Source organism: Daphnia pulicaria, chromosome 7 (genome assembly GCF_021234035.1).
Source record: "Daphnia pulicaria isolate SC F1-1A chromosome 7, SC_F0-13Bv2, whole genome shotgun sequence".
Lineage (NCBI taxonomy): Eukaryota > Metazoa > Arthropoda > Branchiopoda > Diplostraca > Daphniidae > Daphnia > Daphnia pulicaria.
The window spans coordinates 14,378,107-14,397,225 of record NC_060919.1 but is presented as its reverse complement, the minus strand read 5'-3'; the positions used below and the strand labels follow the sequence as shown (position 1 = coordinate 14,397,225).

General features: G+C 37.9%; 5 protein-coding genes and 1 long non-coding RNA gene across 8 annotated transcripts; 4 read left to right on the top strand and 2 right to left on the bottom strand.

The window, feature by feature from the left end:
• Positions 1-97: 97 nt before the first annotated feature.
• On the bottom strand, positions 98-671 carry LOC124350906. The gene is made up of 3 exons (XR_006921265.1): positions 554-671; positions 305-451; positions 98-237 (listed from the first exon to the last, which is right to left on the bottom strand). It is a non-coding gene; the product is annotated as an uncharacterized LOC124350906 (long non-coding RNA).
• On the top strand, positions 319-5,561 carry LOC124350533 (very low-density lipoprotein receptor-like). 2 transcript variants are annotated; one of them, XM_046801282.1, is made up of 12 exons: positions 319-441; positions 592-702; positions 854-978; positions 1,040-1,177; positions 1,302-1,401; positions 1,463-1,612; positions 1,669-1,785; positions 1,847-1,978; positions 2,043-2,761; positions 2,829-5,058; positions 5,132-5,249; positions 5,319-5,561. In XM_046801282.1, the coding sequence occupies exons 1-12, from the start codon at positions 378-380 to the stop codon at positions 5,527-5,529; spliced, it is 4,215 nt and encodes a 1,404-aa protein (XP_046657238.1). In that variant the 5' UTR covers positions 319-377; the 3' UTR covers positions 5,530-5,561. The 2 variants fall into 2 exon arrangements, with proteins under 2 accessions (XP_046657238.1, XP_046657237.1); XM_046801281.1 differs by having other exon boundaries at positions 1,299-1,401.
• Positions 5,562-5,904: 343 nt separating this feature from the next.
• LOC124350614 (b(0,+)-type amino acid transporter 1-like) lies at positions 5,905-9,840 on the top strand. Of its 2 annotated transcripts, XM_046801398.1 has the most exons (16): positions 5,905-6,246; positions 6,314-6,375; positions 6,441-6,565; positions 6,764-6,849; positions 6,924-6,985; positions 7,607-7,654; positions 7,766-7,999; positions 8,058-8,183; positions 8,246-8,345; positions 8,408-8,452; positions 8,538-8,661; positions 8,732-8,835; positions 8,891-8,987; positions 9,052-9,201; positions 9,276-9,444; positions 9,517-9,840. In XM_046801398.1, the coding sequence occupies exons 2-16, from the start codon at positions 6,324-6,326 to the stop codon at positions 9,585-9,587; spliced, it is 1,593 nt and encodes a 530-aa protein (XP_046657354.1). In that variant the 5' UTR covers positions 5,905-6,246; positions 6,314-6,323; the 3' UTR covers positions 9,588-9,840. The 2 variants fall into 2 exon arrangements, with proteins under 2 accessions (XP_046657354.1, XP_046657355.1); XM_046801399.1 differs by lacking the exons at positions 5,905-6,246; positions 6,314-6,375 and having other exon boundaries at positions 6,440-6,565; positions 6,753-6,849.
• Positions 9,841-12,068: 2,228 nt separating this feature from the next.
• Positions 12,069-14,542, top strand: LOC124350643 (multiple inositol polyphosphate phosphatase 1-like). Its single transcript, XM_046801435.1, has 8 exons — positions 12,069-12,472; positions 12,536-12,846; positions 12,919-13,044; positions 13,106-13,256; positions 13,328-13,428; positions 13,491-13,600; positions 13,660-13,739; positions 13,815-14,542. The coding sequence occupies exons 1-8, from the start codon at positions 12,274-12,276 to the stop codon at positions 14,099-14,101; spliced, it is 1,365 nt and encodes a 454-aa protein (XP_046657391.1). The 5' UTR covers positions 12,069-12,273; the 3' UTR covers positions 14,102-14,542.
• Positions 14,543-14,729: 187 nt separating this feature from the next.
• On the top strand, positions 14,730-16,981 carry LOC124350640 (multiple inositol polyphosphate phosphatase 1-like). Its single transcript, XM_046801431.1, has 8 exons — positions 14,730-15,120; positions 15,208-15,518; positions 15,597-15,722; positions 15,796-15,946; positions 16,006-16,106; positions 16,187-16,296; positions 16,362-16,438; positions 16,498-16,981. Exons 1-8 carry the CDS (start codon positions 14,889-14,891, stop codon positions 16,782-16,784), a joined length of 1,395 nt encoding a protein of 464 aa, XP_046657387.1. The 5' UTR covers positions 14,730-14,888; the 3' UTR covers positions 16,785-16,981.
• Positions 16,978-18,840, bottom strand: LOC124350678 (cysteine protease ATG4B-like). The gene is made up of 8 exons (XM_046801477.1): positions 18,590-18,840; positions 18,364-18,528; positions 18,124-18,310; positions 17,978-18,057; positions 17,782-17,903; positions 17,627-17,705; positions 17,435-17,574; positions 16,978-17,373 (listed from the first exon to the last, which is right to left on the bottom strand). Exons 1-8 carry the CDS (start codon positions 18,780-18,782, stop codon positions 17,170-17,172), a joined length of 1,170 nt encoding a protein of 389 aa, XP_046657433.1. The 5' UTR covers positions 18,783-18,840; the 3' UTR covers positions 16,978-17,169.
• Between the last annotated feature and the right edge of the window lie 279 nt (positions 18,841-19,119).

Here is a 19,119-nt window from a genome sequence, read left to right as displayed (position 1 = left end):
CCCAACCAATTTTTATTTGCCCGGAAAACGATACATTTTTTTCTTTGAAGGTTACGTCAAGGTGTGATAAGGTTCTTATTTTTGAGACAAAATAGAGGCGTTTTATTTATAATGTGAACCCTTCCCTACATTTCCTTTTGGTGAAGGTCGATTTAGAAAGACCACATTTGGTTAAAAATGCATCGAGTTCTTCATACCGACATAGTGTGTCGAGCACGCAAGTTCTACTGTATGGTGCTAAAAAAAGAAAGTTACAATTAGGGCTATTATACTTTTATAATAATTTAATAGATCAACAGTATACTTCTTGCTGAAAACACAATATTTCTATATTATTTCCATGACTATTATTATTATATTAGTCAAGTAGACAAAGAATGATTTTGTCGATGTGGTGGATGTTAGTTTTCGTCATTCGCCTGCCGAGTCTCGTAGTGGCAGGTAACGTTTTCTGCTTGTTAATTGTGATGTAACTTAGTAATTGACTGTATTTTGTTTTCGTTTTGTGAAAGAAGTGTAACATTCGATGATGTTCTGAAAATTATAGTTTTACCTTTTTGAATTAAAAAGCTGAACTTTACATTTGAGTAGTTTGTGATGGAAATCAATTTGCGTGCAAGGATGGACACGAATGTGTGGCTGCTAAGCAACATTGTGACCACGTGATCGACTGCAGCGATGGATCTGATGAAATAGAATGCAGTAAGTAATTCGGATGTGTTTATTTGAAATGAACCTTCGTAGAATTTTTTCCACTATCCTTTAACAAACAATTTATCTAGTATGTAATTAGGTTGTAGTTGTGCATAATTGTGTATTTTTATTTGATGATTCTCATCTGCTTTCGTCTCAGGTTACCCGTGCAGAAGTCCTCACATGAAACAATGCAAGGATGGCCATTGCATTGCCATGTTTTTCTTCTGTGACAGGGAGAATGATTGTGGAGACTGGTCAGATGAACTCGACTGCACTGGGATGGTAACTATAAAGATGATCAAACACGATGTGCTTATTATTTTATTTGTGTGCATTTTTAAAGTCGTCTAGCCTAGCATTGAATTGCCCATCAAACACATTCCACTGTGAGGGTCAAGTGTGCATCCCTCAAAACTGGGTCTGTGATGGAATGGTTGATTGCTCTGATGCGAGGGATGAGTTACATTGTAACATAACAAAAGTAAGTAACAACAGTAAGGCATTGATCACTTGTGTTTTTTTATCTTCATTGTTCGATTTGATTCTTCTTGTTCATTGAGCGATTGTGTTTTAGATCTTTCTAAAAGTATTTATTTTATTAGGAGTGCAAGAATGGATTTCAGTGTGGAAAAGAGTGCATCTTAAACCAGTGGGTCTGTGATGGTGTCACAGACTGTGCTGATGGATCTGATGAAAAAGAATGTGGTAAGCAAAATGCACATTTTTTCTAATGACCCTGTGGATAACTCGAACTGTGAAAAATCAGGTTCTGAAGCATTCATGAATCACAGTTGCTTACCTGAACATGGCTGGTTCAGTTGTCTCAGCAAAGGAACTCAAAAATGTATGCCCATTAGTCGCGCTTGTGACGGATATGCAGATTGTGACGATCGGACGGATGAAGGAGGCCAGTGTAGTAAGTTTCAAGCATTATGTTATCACTATCTTGCTATTAACATCATTATGTCTTAGATTCGACTACAAACTGTTCAAACAGTACGCGCTGCCCAAATGAATGCCATAAAACTCCTCGTGGTCCTATCTGCTCGTGTCCCTCAGGCTATCAGCTCAATGGAACGACTTGTGTTGGTAAGTCGTTTGCGCATATTTTATGTTAAACCTTTTTTTATATACTATGAATTATTTGCAGATATCGATGAATGCTCGATGGATCCACCCATGTGCAGCCAAAAGTGTGCGAATAACCAAGGAGGATTTGAATGTTCTTGTTCTTCCGGTTATACTGTTGGCACCCGTAATAATGGAAGTTGCGTTGCTAATGGTGAGTGGATAGTTGGGAGGAAAGTTTACAACGTATATATTTCTTCATTTTTTAATGTGTATAGGGCCAGATCCAATGCTGCTAATTACCACCGATCGAGATATTCGCTACATCTCTCCGCCTTCTATAGAGTATGGACTCGTTGTATCAGGCATTTCACAAGCGCGCGGCGTCGCAGCTGACTATGAAGATGGGGTCGTCTACTGGAATGAAAAGAGCAAGGACAAGGCTGGCATTTACAAATCCATGTTGGATGGCTCAGCTTTCCAGTACGTTGTTTCGGTTGGTGTGGAGATTGTTGAAGACTTGGCGATCGACTGGGTTGGCAGACACATTTATTTCGCGGACTCCGGCCGGAAGCACATTGTCGTTTGCGATTTTAATGCTGCCATTTGCAGTGTTGTCATTAGTGGACAGCTAGACAAACCTCGTGCAGTGGCCGTCTATCCTGAAGAGGGTTTGCTTTTCTGGTCCGATTGGGGTTCTAGTCCACACATTGGTTCTGCTGGCATGGATGGATCGAAGCGGACAAACGTAATCACAACAGACATTGTTTGGCCTAATGGATTGGTTGTTGATGAGACCATTCAACGCATTTATTGGGGAGACGCTAAACTTAATCGCATTGAAAGTTCGCGGATTGATGGATCTGATCGTAAAATCCTGCCCGTTAAAGTGACCCATCCGTACGCTCTCGATATATTTGAAAACACGATCTTTTGGTGCGATCCTCTGGAGCACGAAGTTCTTTCCGTCAACAAGTTTACCGGAAAGGATTACAAGGTATTACTAATCTTCAGATTTGCGAGTCAATGATGGCAAGTAAATTCTTAAAATCAAACTTTTCCAGATTTTGATGAAGGAGGCTTCATTAACTCCAACTGGCATCCACGTTCATCATCCTTCCAAGCAAAACCATCTCACCAACCCCTGCCGAAACGTGATTTGCAGCCATCTCTGTCTTCTTTCACCATCCGTTCAAGGCTACAAGTGCGCCTGCCCTGTTGGAATGACTCTGAACAAAGACGGCCGTACCTGCGAGTCTATTTCCGCCCACGAATCTTCCATCGTCATCGCAACTTACACCGACATTTATCGCTTGACTCATCACCAGATTGGCAAGGATTCCATCTTTCGTCTGCCTACGCGTAACGTGGAAAACATCGGTGCATTGGCGTACAACCCCTTAGGCCACTCAATCGTCTACAGCGACATGATCCAGAGGACAATCTACTCGATGCATCTGGATACTTATCGGCAGACAGTTCTCTTCGAAAACGTCGACATGGTCGAGGGGTTGGACGTGGATCCTTTCACGGAGAACATTTACTGGACGGAAGTTACTCGGGGAACTGTCGTAGTTGGTCAAAAAAATCATGACGGTGTTTACGAAAGACTAGTATTGGCCCGAAATCTTTACAGCCCGCAAGGTATTACCATTGGATCCCAATCCGGCAGGATGTTCATCGTCGAGGGTCGCATCAGTCACGTCATCAGCGTTTGGCATATGGATGGTACTAACCGACAGGAGTTGGTCGAAGTTCATGGAATTGTATCGGCGATGGCTTACGACGGCAAACATCTCTACTTCAGCGATTCCCTGCGAGGTTCAATTGAACGGATCGAAGTCAACGGTGAAAATCGAATCATCCTTCGCTCTCATCTGGGCACTCCGGTCGCCTTGGACGTCAGTGCAGATTCCGTCTTTTGGCTGGCTCAATCCTCCACTCGCATCAGCTGGTTGAACAAGCAAGAGACGAAAACTATGCGCGGCTTTGTTATCGACGCTTCCGAGAACATAACCGTTCAGTATCGTTTGATGGCAGTTATTGATCTTTTCGATTCCAACAGTCACGCTCATCATTGCTTGGGGGATACTGGAGGTTGCAGTGACATTTGCGCACCAACACCTGATGGAGTCACTTGCCTATGTCCATTGGGTAAAGTATTGGGAGAAGATAAACACGTCTGTACTAAAGCCGACTGCGTTGGTGATGAATGGTTTAAATGTCAAGCCAGTTGTATTCCAGCCAAGTTCCGATGCGATGGAGTCAACGATTGTGCCCTAGGTGAAGATGAGCTTCAGTGCCGCAATACGACAACAGAAGTAGGTTGTACCAGTTCACAGTTTCAATGCAAAAACGGCGGATGTGTCTCCATCCATTTATACTGTGATGGAGACGCCGACTGTCAAGATCGATCCGACGAACCTGATTCCTGCCCTCCGTATGTATGCAAGAGAGAGGGCGAATACTCCTGTCCTAATCAACGTCACTGTATTCCTCGCTCGGCCGTTTGCGATGGTAACGAAGATTGTAACGACAAGTCGGACGAAGCCAATTGTACCAGCACTCATTCCGTGTGTTCATCGACGCAGTTCTATTGCTCCAACAGTCACACTTGTATTCCTCTTAGTTGGGTGTGCGACAGAGATTCAGATTGTCAAGATGGAGAAGACGAGGACAGCAGCGTCTGCGGTAATGTTGATCGGAAACTGATTTGTCCACTCAACTATCTGCGCTGCCCACAACATTCTGCCTGCATGCCAAGAAAGACATTGTGTAACAGTATTGCCGGATGCGAGCATCTCACCAACGAAGAACTTTGTGCTAAACTGAACGATTTGATTGTCGATAAAATGAAGCCTGAGAAGCCAAAGAATTCTAGTGTAAGTTGCCCTCGCTACTTCTTTCAATGCCGGCCTGACTTGAAATGTCATTCACGCAAGCTCGTATGTGCTGGAGATGCAGCATGCAGAAAACTTTCCGTTAAAAGTCTGTGCGAAAGACTAAAACGTAACGAAACATCCAGAGCATACACTCAAACTAGTGAGGCTTTGCGTGAGGTGTCATCCAGTACTACTACACCCAAATTAACAACTCAACATGCATTGCATCATAGTTCTGATTTCTCCAATGCAATGCCTTCCTTCGAGGCATCGTCTATTCGGCTACCTTCTCAAGTCGGTCAAGTTGTTGCTGAAGATATCTTTTCACAAATTGAAGAGACCTTACAGGCTGTACTGGATGGACCAGTTCACGTTCTCAGTCGTCTCTTTACTAGAAAAGGCCACAATATTGGTAAGTCAAAAAATTATTAGACACTTGTATAAAACAAATTATTTTTTAAGTTAATTTAATTTGTCATTTGTAGACTTCGCCACCATATTCAGCATGGATAAGACTCCTGTTCCTATAAACCCGGTATGGGACAGTTTTACCAATAAAACACGATTTGTGGAAGATCTCAAAATCCAAAATGGAAATCGATTGTAACAATTCTTCATTTATATGAAATAATTGTTTTTGTTTTTACTTTCATTACTTTTTTTTTACTTCAGGGTGCTTTGGAAAATTTTCCGCCCTCAAGCTTATAGTTCTGATGGCAACCTGAGAACTGTACACCATATGGAACTACGAACTCTTAAGAAAATGGGATTTACCCTTATTGTTATCATTAATCTTGCGTCTTGGATTGAACTTTCAGAAGCTGAAAAAATCTTGTTTGTCATTCAACAATTGGATTCGGTTCTTCTGAACCCAGGTGTTTGACATTGGAGTGATTAATACAGCGATTTAAATAGTCTAATGCAAGTCCTCAACTTCAAGATGTAAGTTAACACAATTTCTTATATTTTCGCCGATTGCGTTATCTAAGAATACTTTGAGCAAACTCTAATGGTTGTCTAATGGTAAACTGAGCTTCCAAGTTGCCTTGCAAAGGTTGTCGCATCTAAAACATATAAACATATTCGCATAAATGTGGAAATGTATTCCTATGTTCCAAGGTATATAGGCCAAGCCAAGATTTAGCGAAAGTTAAATGTTGCCACGGAAACAAAATGCTGTGAAAAGTTTGAAACAGGCGCGCATTTGTTTCACCCTACTCTTTAAAGGTAATATGAATTACTTTTTTCTGAAAAAGACCAAGTGATTGTAAGGTGCGAAAGTGGATGCTTAGATGGATTAGGGCAATAATGGGCGTGGTTAACCGTTCTACAATAAGATGGGTAGGGAGAAGAAATGTCAACACGCAAATAGATAGACTATTGACTGATATCGGCATGTGTACTTGTGTAGTAGATTATGTAGTGCATTCCCCCAATATTAAACCGCAGGTACATCGGATATTTTTACGACTATTGATGTTTCCATTATCTTGCTCTCTTTAGTTCCTTCTCCACAGTGCTCGCTCTTAGTCATCATAAAACTTCGACAGAACCAATTGAAGACGTTTGAATTTGTCAATTGTGTATTTTCAAAAGAGAGGTGAAGTTCTACACATTTTAACTTATCTCTGTTATTTATTTTAGTTCTTTTACTTCTCTACTTCTAGACATTTCAAAATGACTCCCACTCTGGAGAATAATTCAGTTCCACGACAACGCTCGTCTCAAGGTTCCGATGCATTTCTTATTTGTAATATTTTCTTTTTACTAATTCTTCCTACTTGAACATTTCAGAGAACGTGAATGGAAACGATGGATTGCCATTACCAAACGAAGATGGAAACAATTCACTTAACAGTATCAAGAGATTGAGCAACGATCAGTTTAGCGACAAAGATGACATGCGGATGAAGCGGCAGGTAAAGAATTTACTTGTAACGAACTACTTTTGTAAGGTGGAGGGGATGTATAATAGTAGACATGTGGGTTTAACAGTTAACTCCCTCTTTTTGCTGGAATCGCAATTTTTACGAGTCTTTAAGACTGTTTTGATAGGGTTGTAAAGCATTTGTGGATTCACGTAAAAACTTTGATTAAATTTCACAGCATGGTTTCAGGTTGGACTGTTCAGTGGCGTTACCCTTATCGTGGGAACTATGATCGGCTCCGGCATATTTGTATCAGCGGGAAGTCTTCTAGCCAAGTAGGTTATGAATTTTAAAAAATGAAAACAAAATCAAATAACAAATTCACGACCCTTTTTAATTTCATTTGCAGTGCGGGGTCTCCTGGATTATGTCTCGTCCTCTGGGGTGTGTGTGGTGTTTACTCTTTACTAGGCAAGTCGATCCTGAATGTTTGTTTTTGTATTTTTACGTAAACTGTTGTATTAGTCCATTGAGCCCTTAGAGGCTAAAATTCATTCCAAAGTACATCGTTCACATAAAATAACATAGTAAAACAAAGGTAATAAATAATAATCCTTGACCGTTTTGTCTGATAAGGTAAGACTGTGACGGATGTTGATAGCTTTATGTTTTACATTCCGTGTTTTTTTGCGGTTTTCTAAAATATCTTGCGAAATTTTGGCAATGTAATATGATTGCACCCTTTTGGGCAATTGGCTTGCCAAAGGAAAAATTTACTATGGTAGATAGAAAACTAAAAATGTTGAAAACGGATGTACACTTTCACCTCGATCTGCGTGTTTTACCAGCAGTATGTTGAATTTTGGACCGATGACTTCACAAAATCCCGGCTTATACTGTTTTTGTAAGATTATGCATGATAATAATGACGTAATTTACGGACTCCATCAACTTAAAAGAAAATCTCTAAACTAATAATGGGGAGAAAAGTTGTGACTGAACCATGACACCGTGAATTTATCTCTGACTGCCTTAAATGTGACAGTTGAGAAAACAAACATTTATTTATTTATTTTTTTTTTTTCGTTTTAGGTGCCATAGCTTATTGCGAGATTGGTACCCTGATACCTAAATCTGGAGGTAAGACTACCAATTTTTCTTGTTGTTTCCTATGTAGAAAAATAAGTTATATATTCTATTTTAAAATCCAAAGTTTGAATAATTTAAAATTAAATTCCAATTATATCACAGGAGAATATATATATTTTCTTGAAGCATTTGGGCCGACGCATAAATTCTTTGGTCCAATATTGGCCTTCATCTTCGCTTGGGTTACAGTTTTTCTAATTAACCCTTCATCAGTAGCAATTTTATCGCTTTCATTCGCCAAGTATTTAAGCTCACCTATCCTGACGGCAGTAAATTTTTGTCCGGATGAATATCTAACCTACGTTTTAGATCGACTTCTGGCTACCATTTGCATAGGTACATGAATAAGTTATTACTGAAACGACCTTCTGTTAAATTGCCACATTTTATCCAGGTGCCATTACTTTTGTTAACTGTTACTCGGTAAAGGGCGCTACGCACGTACAAAACATTTTCACGATTGGAAAACTGACTGCCATTGCCATCATTATTGGTGGAGGATTGTATTACCTAGGTTTAGGTATGGTAGCCTGAGCTAACATCATTGTTTTGTAACTGGAGTATATACCAACTACTATGCAGGGTACACTGAAAATCTGGAAATTGGATTTGAAGGATCAGCCTCTTCGTTCGGACAAATAGCTACAGCATTCTATGGTGGACTCTGGGCTTATAGTGGCTGGTAATAGACTTAAATTGAATTACTGAAAATAAGATTTTATTTGTTATTTGCTTGGGTTCAAGGAACAATCTAAACTTTATTACGGAAGAGCTGAAAAATCCGTACAGGTGCGTCCGCATGCAAATATAAACACCTAGGCTATATGTAGATTGTAAACTACGCTTTTTATTTTTCCGTTGCATTAATTTCTAGGAATCTGCCGTTGGCCATTATTATCGCTCTTCCATTAACCACCATCTGCTATGTGCTCATCAACGTTTCCTATCTAACTGTTTTAACACCACAACAGATAATCTCCTCGGATGTGGTTGCTGTGGTGAGTAGAAGATTTCTTTAGTAACTAATCAGTTTTAATTTATAATACCATATTAATATCCTTTTTGAAGGACTGGGGAGATGCAGTGCTGGGCTCTGCCAGTTTCTTAATTCCGCTCGGAGTAGTGATATCTGTAATTGGTACAACAAATGGAACGTTGTTTGCTGCAGGAAGGTAGGGAAAATAGTAAAATTCAAATAGTCCTTGAATTTAATTTATGTATTTCAAGGATCTCGCATGTAGTTGGGCGAGAAGGTCAATCTCCTGATTTTCTGTCTTACATACACTTCGAAAGGAAGACGCCCATTGCCCCAATTTTGTTGACCGTAAAAATTCATTGAATCTTCATTAACCCTGGATTATAAAACTTATATTCAAACTTATATTTAGAGTCTCTTGGGGATACTCATGATCATCCCAGGAGATATAGCTACGCTAATAGATTTCTTCGGATTTGCAATTTCAATCTTTTATTGCGCTGCTATGGTGGCATTGATAGTAATGAGATTCACGAAAAAAGACGAACATAGACCAATTAAGGTGTTACTAGCAGATTCTATTAAATTTTTGTCCTTTGGTTTTTTCCATAGTTAATCATTTCTTGGTAAATAAAGGTGCCCATCATCATTCCAGTTATTGTTATGGTGGTTTCAGCTATCCTGGTCGTCGCACCCATAGCCGCGGCTCCACAAGTGCAATACTTCTATGTCCTCCTTTTCATTTTCGCTGGTCTTATTTTTTACATACCTTTCGTATATTATAAGAAATCGTTACCGGGAATAAGTAAAATATCATTTCGTGTTATAATTAATCAACTGTAATCATTAACGCTTTCTTTTTCTCATCTTCACACAGGTTTCATCACAATTTTCTTCCAGAAGTTGTTTCAGATAGTCCCAACTAGTCACGAATTTGAAGAAAGATAATAAATAAGATAAATCAATACGAGTCACAATCATCAGCACCGATAAAAAATGAATTTTATTTTATTTTCTTATGTTTCCCATAATTTCTGTGCATTTTTTGCGATGTGATAATAGTAGCAAAACGTACACAAAACCTATTATTTACATAAATGCGCAATTTTTTTTTTGCAATTGTCTATTGCTCACTCCAAAATGTTGTAAAATCAAGTAGCCTCAAATTTACACTGCATAAATGAGAATTGTGACAGACAAAATAACTGCATATTTGATTTAACAATATTTAAATATATTTAAGATAAGATACAAGATAGCAATATAGATACCCCTAGCCCCCTAATTGTTTCGTTATACTGAACGCAGTATTTATTTAGATTTCCATATCGTAGTCATAAGATTATACAACACAAGGATTTTATCCATCAAACGATTAAATGCTACAGTATCTACCGAGTGTGAAAGATGCTATGATATCCGGATTACGAGATACAAAAACAAAACTGGAAGTATAGACGGGGAAAATGATTTGGGAGGGCAAAACAACTTTCTTCGTAATTCTTATTATTTATATCTCGTAACATTTGTACAAAATACTGTCACACACATACAGTGAATGTAAAGATTTTGGCTGGACCAGGCCATATGTTAAAAATTGTGTTCTTTCTATCGTGATTTAAATTTTTGATTGGATCGAAGGGGAAAATGTTCTGTATATATTACTGATTGGGTTCGATTTTGTTTTCTTTCTAGATAAACACAAATTGAGAAAAGAAGAGAAAAATATTGTGGGTGCGCTAAAACACGCTAAAACACAAGATAGTGAAAGTGACGAAAGAAGAATCATAAACTGTCGATACTGTGAATTTTTGATACATGGCGAGTGATCAAGGAGTTACCAAGGGAGTTACATTGGGAGAGATTATAAAGATATTGTGGCCAAACACATACATACACACAAAATCATCAGACTGGCTCTACACTGTGTGTACAAGGGGGAGAAAATAACTGAAAACGTGTTTTGTGAATGAGAGAAGGAAAAACAAAATGATCGAGAGAGAAAATAATGTTTGAACTAGGGCATTCATCCCGTCTTTGGTAAACTGAAACGATCGCGTTCCATATGCAACAAACGTATAATGGGGGTTATTAGAGCCACGGTCCATCTCAACACGCGATTACGTCTTTTACACTCTGCCACACACCGCCTTTCCAGTCTCAGAATTTTTAGATGGAACTTTCCAGTTCGTTCAGACTGGAGTCGGGGGGGTTACCCAAAAAAAAGAAAAAGAACGTCAATCAAAAACGAGACAATGGTACACATACACAGAAAAAACAAAATAAGAAATTGACATTAATATTCACGACCTGATGAATAATATAGGGTATTCTGCTCTTGTTTGCTTTTTCACATCTATATAAATAGTTGTTAATACCATTAAGGACAAAAAACAAGTGCTGTTATGGTTCTTGATCAACAAGAACTGCTTTTGAGACGGTCCAGGGCCATCCTGGACCCTCTCTTGACGTTGCGGTCGCGGAATCTGGTGGACGGCAACTGGTCGTAGTCGCTGTCGGATGACGACGGATCGTAAATGCGGCTCCCTAGAATTGTTCTGCATGCTCGTGACGCTCGACTTGCGGCCCTTGCGGCGCATGGCCACGTACTGGCAATCGGCCGCGTTGTTGCTCTCGAACGGTGACTCCTGGGCGGGCACGGGCGACGGGTAAATGCAGCGCGGGTTGGTCCGCGGGGCCGTCGAAATGAACAAGCGCCGCTCGTGCTGAGGCGTCGTCAAACACGAAGTCGAATCTGACGATGAACTGGAAATGCGCGTCCTGGACAATTTATATATCATACAATAAACACGATTCAAAAGTGTATGTCGGTGTATGTTCAATCAGCTCATCCATGTCATAGTGCTTCTTTTATTTTAAGAACTTGTCAATCAAGAAAGCGTAGCTAAAATTCTGCAAAACAGTTAAGAAGATTTCCATTATTATTTCACATACACGTACCTGTCGTACAAGATATCACAGACATTTCCTGTTCCATCTCCATACTTACCGTAAGTATACATCGATACACACAAACATAAAGGGTTTTTAGGTAAGCTATGGATAGTTTCTTAGAAACGTTAAAAACCCTTTCAGTAGAGAATATTAAGGATAAAGTCAAAACCTAAATAAATATTTAGTACGCTAATATCGCCATATCGACCGTGGATCTTGCGCTCTTACGCCAGTTTATTGCTTTTAGCACAATCTAGCGTTAAATAATTGCAATTCTTATCTGTAAAGTTGTAAATGTTTTCAATAAATACTAGAAGATAATTTTTTTTTTTTTTTACAAATTTTGTTGAAACTTTTTCACTTTTATTTTAAACAATGCAATAAATAAAAATATACGTGTTAGGCCTAGTTTCTATCTTTCGATTTTTTTTTCTTTTCAGTATTAGCAAATGGCAACTATGGCAGCTTGGCGGTTGCGGATGGGTGGCGTTCGTGAATCGTGATTTAGGCTATGTTTACGGTTTCCTACAAATACAGGGTGTTTACAAACACAGGGTCGCAACTTCGTGAATCGTGATCTAGGTCGAAATTTGTCTGCATGTAATACATACAGCTTTAAGAACATTGAAACGCCATTTTTGTGTGTGAAACCAAACAGTGTACCGTGTGAGGTGGTAGAATGAAGAGTGTCGTTCTTTTGGCGTTAGTATTTAGTTTTTATATTATCCATGTACTTTCGGACGTGAACTTAGAGCGAAAAAAGCTAAAACAAAGCACACCATGTTATGATGAACTTGATGATCCTTACATTCAATTTGCCACAAAAACAGGTTATCGTGTGAATCAAAACAAGGATGATGATGAAATAAAATATAAAGGTTTCCTATAACTATTACTTGTTTATCTGTTGCATTTAAGTTTTAAAAAGAATTTGTTTTCAGGGTGTAGTGCCAAACAATTCTGGCTCATGTCTAGACATGGTACGAGGAATACTGGTACTAAAGACATGATAAAGATGAAAACAGAGCTACCTCTCATTTTCAGAAATACAAAGGTTAATCACAAAGCAGGAAGAGGAAGTCTTTGTGACGATGACATAAAAAATCTTGAAGATTGGGAATTCCTTGCTAATGTTACTGAGGACAAGTATCTTGTTACTGAAGGTTTCCATGAACTGAAAGGTCTTGGGAAACGTTTTCAGAAAAGGTTTTCAACCCTCCTATCTAGACCATTTGTCAATGAGTCTTATGTGGTAAATTAGTTCATTCAACTCATTATTTTTATTAAATAAAATGGTGTTAATTAACACCATCTTTTTTTACAGTTCCAGTTTACTGATTCTGAAAGAACAGATGTAAGTGCACAAGCATTTGCCCAAGGAATGTTTGGGAGGCGAGATTCTTCAAATGTATACATGAAGAAATCATCCAAGCCTGATTATCTTTTAAGGGTAACATCCTGTAATAATTATATAGTTCAAAATAGATCTGTAAAATATAAATTATTTTTAGTTCTACAAAACCTGTGACAAGTGGTTAAAGGAAGTTGATGAAAATTCTACTGCAATAATTGAGAAGAAAATGTATGAAAAATCTCCAGAATTCTTGGGCATGATAAAATCTGTCTCTGATCGCATGGGATTTACTTCTTCTCTTAAACTAGGTTTCAAATAAAATCAAATATTTTAGTTTTTCCCCCTAAAAACATATTTTTTTTTTTTACAATGAAAACAGAGGAAGTTGACTTAATGTATTCCATGTGTTCCTTTGACAAAGCTTGGCGACCGAAAGATCTTTCTCCTTGGTGTGCCGTTTTCAACGAAGACGATCTCCAGGTAAACGGACATCCACATTTTAAAATTGTAGATGCGTTGTTTAAAAAGAAATTTGAAAATAGATATTAGAATACCGTGAAGATCTTGAATATTTCTACGAAGACGGATACGGTTACCAAATCAATTACGAGCAAGCTTGTGCACCTCTAAAGAATATCTTTGAGAACTTCAGGTTAACAAAATTCTGATGCTTAAATTATTTAAACCTGTTTAATATGTATTCTATTTCAGAAAAACGGTTTCAGAAGAAAGTAGTGTTTCCCAACCGAAAGGATTTTTTTATTTCACTCATTCTGGAACTATACTTAAAGGTAATTTCATTCTAGTCACTGTTATTGTTTCATTTAAAAAGACTAAAATGTGTCTTCATTACTTTTTTAAATCAGTTCTTGCTCGTATTGGGCTTTACAAAGACAAAGTTCGTCCCACACATTCAAACCGTCTAGAACAAATGAACAGAGCATGGCGAACTTCACGAATCGATTCATTTGCTTCCAATATTGCATTTGTCCTATTTAAATGTGCCGACGACTACCGTGTTACTGCCTTCATCCAAGAACGTCCCGTTCGACTGCCAGGATGTTCCGATGATTTTTGCCACTTCCGTGAATTTGTTGATCAGTATGGTTCCTTGGTTTCGAAGTGTAGCATTGATGACATATGTCGCGTGTGATTGCAAATGCTTAGTCTCTCTATATGGATACAGACCTTTGGAAAACTGGCTGGTCTCCGCCAAGCGTAAATAGCGCAACTACTACGCCGCGTAGGTAGGCTATTTTTGGATCAGAAGGGGTACGAAGTTCCCTTGGCCCTCCTCATTTCCATCTTTACCTGTGTGTAATGGTTATGGTTGAAACCAGCCAGTTTTTCCAAAGTCTTTATTCATTTTCCAAGATAACCCTGAACTGCATAATTAGTGAATTATTATTCATAACTGTGGGGCCACAGATTCATGTAATCGTACAATTTAATTCTTCCCTTCTTCTGCCATGTGCGCAATTTTGCATAATTTCTGGTCAAAGGAAAGCTTTTTTAAGGTTTTATATATCAATTGATGTGACTCAAATCGCAACATTTAAACATATACACTATACAGTGCACGTCAGTCAATGTATTATTTCTTCAGTACTTCTTTTCCATTTTACATAATTTTTTGTTAAGCAATTTCCCGTTTTGGTTTTGCGCATTTTCCGGATAACGATAACAACTTGTCACTTGTCTGCTGGACAGATTTGTTTTTAAATTTTTTTAAAGTGCCACCTAGCAGAATAACATTGAACTAGGTTTATACACACTAAGCTAAGGTCTAAGGAAGACTCGACCCAAGCACAGGGAACACATGTGAGTTTGATTGACAGATGAGTCAACTTCATTGTGTTGAATACAGATACAGGTGCTGGTAGATTGTTCTATCGATTGTGCGACGTGGACGTTCCTTTACTGGCTAGACTTTTAGTATAATGCCGAAACTTTTCATCCAGATTCTTTTGTTGTCATGTCTGGTTTTATTAACAGTGCAAGCTGGGAAACGTAGTTCCAAAGAATCGAAAAAAGAGAAGCACAAAGCATCGAGCTTAAAAAATAAATCAGAATACTGCTACGATGACATCGATCACCCTTATGTGTTTTTCGCGACCAAAACTTCCTACAGATGGAATAGAAACAAAAATGATGATGAAATCACTCCACCTGGTAAGTGTTATCAAGTAAATATGTTATTGTTAGTACCACCCTGCTATGAAAAGGAATAATACCTGGCTTATTTTTTCTTTGGTTTAGGTTGTGTGGCTCAGCAGTTTTGGCTTCTGTCGAGGCATGGTTCACGTAATCCTAGCACTGAGGAAATGCTGACATTGAAATCCATTCTTCCACTGATCCAAAATGAGATTATTTCAAACCACAAAGCTGGAAAGGGATCTTTGTGTAAAGATGACATTGAAAATCTTGAAAAATGGATATTTCGGGCTAATGTCAATGATGATGAGTTCCTTGTTAAAGAAGGTTTTAAAGAGTTGGAAGACATTGCAGATAGATATCAAGATCGATTTCCAAAGCTTCTAACAAAACCATTCATCAATTCCTCATACATTGTGTGTAGTAAATTAAAATGACAAATATTTCACTTTTTCTATAATATGTTATGATTTCTTTTGTTTAATTCGTCACAGTTCAAGCATACAGAGTCAGAGCGCACGAATGCTAGTGCAAGGGCATTTGCCAAAGGAATATTTGGAAAAAAAGACATTCCTAACGTGTTCTTCCAGGAGTTGAATTCTCCAGATAGCCTATTGAAAGTATTTTTTTTCTTTTCTAATTTTATGTTATTACGCTCATCAACAAAATTCATTGTTTACTCTATTGAAATAGTTCGATGAAATATGTGATAAATGGAGAAAAGAAGTTCATAAAAAGAAGAAAGCCTTAATTGAAAAAACGCTTTTTGAAGAATCGGGTGAAATGTTATCTGTCATCCAATCCGTTACCAATCGTTTGGGTTTCTTATCTCCACTTAATCTCAGTAAGAAATCACAAACGTTAACTGATTATTTTATAGCTAACGAATAATTGACGCTTTAGATGATATTAATGAAATGTACACTATGTGCACGTTTGATAAAGCTTGGCGTCCAAAGAAGCTTTCGCCGTGGTGCGCAGTTTTCAGCAAAGAAGACCTTAAGGTATAAAGAGTTCAGAGTTGTGATCAAAAAGTTTAATGTAGTCAAGGATAACTTATTTTATATTAATCACAATCTTTTAGATACTTGAATATCGCGAGGATCTGAAATATTACTATGAAGACGGATATGGGTTTCCCATAAATTACGAACAGGCTTGTATGCCGTTGAAGAACGTCTACGATAGTTTTAGGTAAAGACATAAACGACTTTAAAATATACAGTCGCACAGTGTCGTCATCTTTCTTTAAACTCCAGGCATGTTGTGGAAAGTCCAGCTTCTTTAAATCCAAAGGGAATCTTTTACTTTACTCACACTGCAACTCTTCTTAAAGGTGATTTTCTATATTATTTCTAGCATTATTTGATTACAAGGAATTGTTTTGTTGCACAGTGATGTCCCGATTTGGATTATTTAAAGATCCAATCGAAATGAAACATACGAATCGCCATCTTATGAAGAATCGGGAATGGCGGACGTCATTGATTAATTCTTTTGCCGCCCACCTAGCGCTGGTCCTATTCAACTGCTCGGATGGCCACTATATCACTGCTTACGTACAAGAACGTCCTATCATGCTGCCTGGATGCTCAAGTGAGCTATGCAAGTATTCAGACTTCTCGAAACAATACGAAAAATTAGCCACTTCTTGTAATGTTGATGACATCTGCCGTATCTAATCATTTTATTCCAATATGTTGTAACCTAGCCAATATTCAATAAGTGCATTTAATAAGGGCAACAAACTTTGCATATGTAATGTGACACTTTCAGGTTTCGATGCTTTCAATCAGATATAAACGTAGTTCTCGGGTATTGGGTATCTCCGTTTGAATATGATGCGATATTCCCCGTAATAAAAATGCTTGGCACGATATTTACCATTTTAATTGTATTTTTAAACGCTTCGTGATAGGAATCTGGCAAAAAAATCGATTTAAAATAACGTTTTTCGAAGTCTTTGTCGGTCGTTATTATAATGAACAAAGTCGCAGACAAATCGTAGACAAATTATTCGTATGAAATCTAAAGTAAGACACATCGTTCAGAAGAACTCAAAAGAAATCAACCCAAGATCTCGAATTCATCCTCTGAATCTGCGCTGTCAAGAGCAATGGCTTCATCTACTAAATCCGTGGTACTCGGATGCCACTCCGCTTGTCTTTGACTGCACACTTCAAATAGATTTTGTTTCTTTCCTATTTCAGTCATGTCTTTAAATTGTCGAAGCAAATCCTTCCATTCGGAATGTGTAGTGCACGAAAAACACTAAAATGCGAAAAACAAAATAAGACATAATTTTCTTAGTCTTTCTCTACGTATATCATACCACTGCTAAAGAGGGATCCATGGATTGAAAAGAGATCCGCGCACATGTGGCAGGATGATAAGAAGAGTCGTCGAACTCATCTTCGTCAAGATCGATAGCGTTTTGGGTCAAATGAGGATCCAGAAAAACCACGTCGTCTCCTATAAAAACATCAATTAAAATTGAACCGATGTAAGTGATGTCTATACATACCAACGTAACCAATAAAATAAAGGGCCTGACTAGGTTTCCCACCGATCATTCCAATCGATTGAGGCATTTGAAGACAAGCCTAGCCATTTACAATAAAAATCTTTATTATTATCAAACACATCCTACAATTACGTATAACATTATTCTGATGTTACCTTCAGACTGTCAATGTAAATTGGATTGATGTTCAGTAAACCTAACCGTAGGGGAACAACAAGTAAGAGCGGACTCCACGTAGATGTTTCCGTAGGGGTGATTTTCTTGTGACATAACTGCTCTGTATAATAAAAGAAAAAGTAAAGTGTAAAGAAGTTTTCTTAAAAAATCTTTGACATATTTATGTTAACTAACCAATTTCTTCAATAACAACAGCATTATCCATAGCAACATGGATCTTTAATGCTGACCATTCATCATATTCACATAATTTCCTTTAGGAAAGGTTTGAAAAATAACATAGTAATGTATGTGAAGCATTTAAAAATTACTGCACTTACTTCAAGACTTGGGCAACAGTGTTGGGACCAAACCATTGTCCAATTTCTTTGCCTTCACTTACTCCCATTTGAGCTAATTGGTGAATAGAGTAGACTGCTGTTTTCTTGTCTTCAAAAAGCTTTAAAATCTTTTTATATGATTCAGTTGTTCTTTGATCATCCCCTACTGGCCAAAATGGTTCCCTTCCTATAAAAAATCATGTTAAACATGGAAAAAACATTAGAATTTAAAACTTTCACCTAAATGCTGATTGATTAGGGCCTGTGCTACAACCATCTGGCCACAACGAAGCATACAACCCCAACCGCGGTCACTAGTCATACCAGAATCTCCAATTGGAGGAAAATTTCTACGATATGTTAATAACAGTCTGGACTTCACATCTGAATTAAGTTCATCCAGTTCTAAAAAAAATATCTTGAATTGAGTGAAGTTCTTGGCTAGAAGTGACTATTAAACGCCTACTAGTTTTTGTGTCGTATTCTCGGCCGAGTATCCATACAGGTTCATCATTCACTTCGAATCCCTGACGTTCAAGAATGATGCCACTCTCGTAAGTTACAAAAGCTTCACAGGCTTCAAGCATTCTTTTTGAGTTGACAACCAAAATTTTAAAAATGGAAATTAATAGCTTAATAACCAGAATTACGCATCGCATTCGGAGACGAAACTACAATTTACAAATTGACAACAAGTTTGCTGATGTGTCTGCTAATATGTCAACAGTAAGCCACCTTGCGCCCGATTATGTAACCATGGTATATAAACTGCTAATTAACTATAAACCAATTTATAGATCATGGTTCTAACTCTAATCGGCTTATGACCGATTGAACTTGATATTCATAATTATATCCTGTAGAAACGGGCAAGTCATCCTGCTTACCGTGCGCGAGTAAAAAACTAAAAATACACGGCTGCAACGCTCCGTTGTACGCGTATACTATAGCGCCAACTAATAAAAAAGGCATAATTAAAGGATGAAGAAAAAAGAA

Excerpts from the sequence above, each read along its gene's own strand:
- LOC124350643 (XM_046801435.1), top strand. The coding sequence starts at position 12,274 with ATGAAGAGTGTCGTTCTTTTGGCGTTAGTATTTAGTTTTTATATTATC. Across the intron at positions 13,045-13,105 it reads AGCCTGATTATCTTTTAAGG|TTCTACAAAACCTGTGACAA; the intron begins GTAACATCCTGT and ends AATTATTTTTAG. Across the intron at positions 13,740-13,814 it reads TTCTGGAACTATACTTAAAG|TTCTTGCTCGTATTGGGCTT; the intron begins GTAATTTCATTC and ends TTTTTAAATCAG.
- LOC124350533 (XM_046801281.1), top strand. The coding sequence starts at position 378 with ATGATTTTGTCGATGTGGTGGATGTTAGTTTTCGTCATTCGCCTGCCG. Across the intron at positions 1,979-2,042 it reads TGGAAGTTGCGTTGCTAATG|GGCCAGATCCAATGCTGCTA; the intron begins GTGAGTGGATAG and ends TAATGTGTATAG. Across the intron at positions 5,059-5,131 it reads TAGAAAAGGCCACAATATTG|ACTTCGCCACCATATTCAGC; the intron begins GTAAGTCAAAAA and ends TGTCATTTGTAG.
- LOC124350614 (XM_046801398.1), top strand. The coding sequence starts at position 6,324 with ATGACTCCCACTCTGGAGAATAATTCAGTTCCACGACAACGCTCGTCT. Across the intron at positions 6,850-6,923 it reads GCGGGAAGTCTTCTAGCCAA|TGCGGGGTCTCCTGGATTAT; the intron begins GTAGGTTATGAA and ends TTTCATTTGCAG. Across the intron at positions 8,000-8,057 it reads TCTGGCTACCATTTGCATAG|GTGCCATTACTTTTGTTAAC; the intron begins GTACATGAATAA and ends CATTTTATCCAG.
- LOC124350640 (XM_046801431.1), top strand. The coding sequence starts at position 14,889 with ATGCCGAAACTTTTCATCCAGATTCTTTTGTTGTCATGTCTGGTTTTA. Across the intron at positions 15,121-15,207 it reads TGATGAAATCACTCCACCTG|GTTGTGTGGCTCAGCAGTTT; the intron begins GTAAGTGTTATC and ends TCTTTGGTTTAG. Across the intron at positions 16,439-16,497 it reads CACTGCAACTCTTCTTAAAG|TGATGTCCCGATTTGGATTA; the intron begins GTGATTTTCTAT and ends TTTGTTGCACAG.
- LOC124350678 (XM_046801477.1), bottom strand. The coding sequence starts at position 18,782 with ATGCGATGCGTAATTCTGGTTATTAAGCTATTAATTTCCATTTTTAAA. Across the intron at positions 18,529-18,589 it reads AGAATACGACACAAAAACTA|AACTGGATGAACTTAATTCA; the intron begins GTAGGCGTTTAA and ends TATTTTTTTTAG. Across the intron at positions 17,904-17,977 it reads TGTTGTTATTGAAGAAATTG|AGCAGTTATGTCACAAGAAA; the intron begins GTTAGTTAACAT and ends TTTATTATACAG.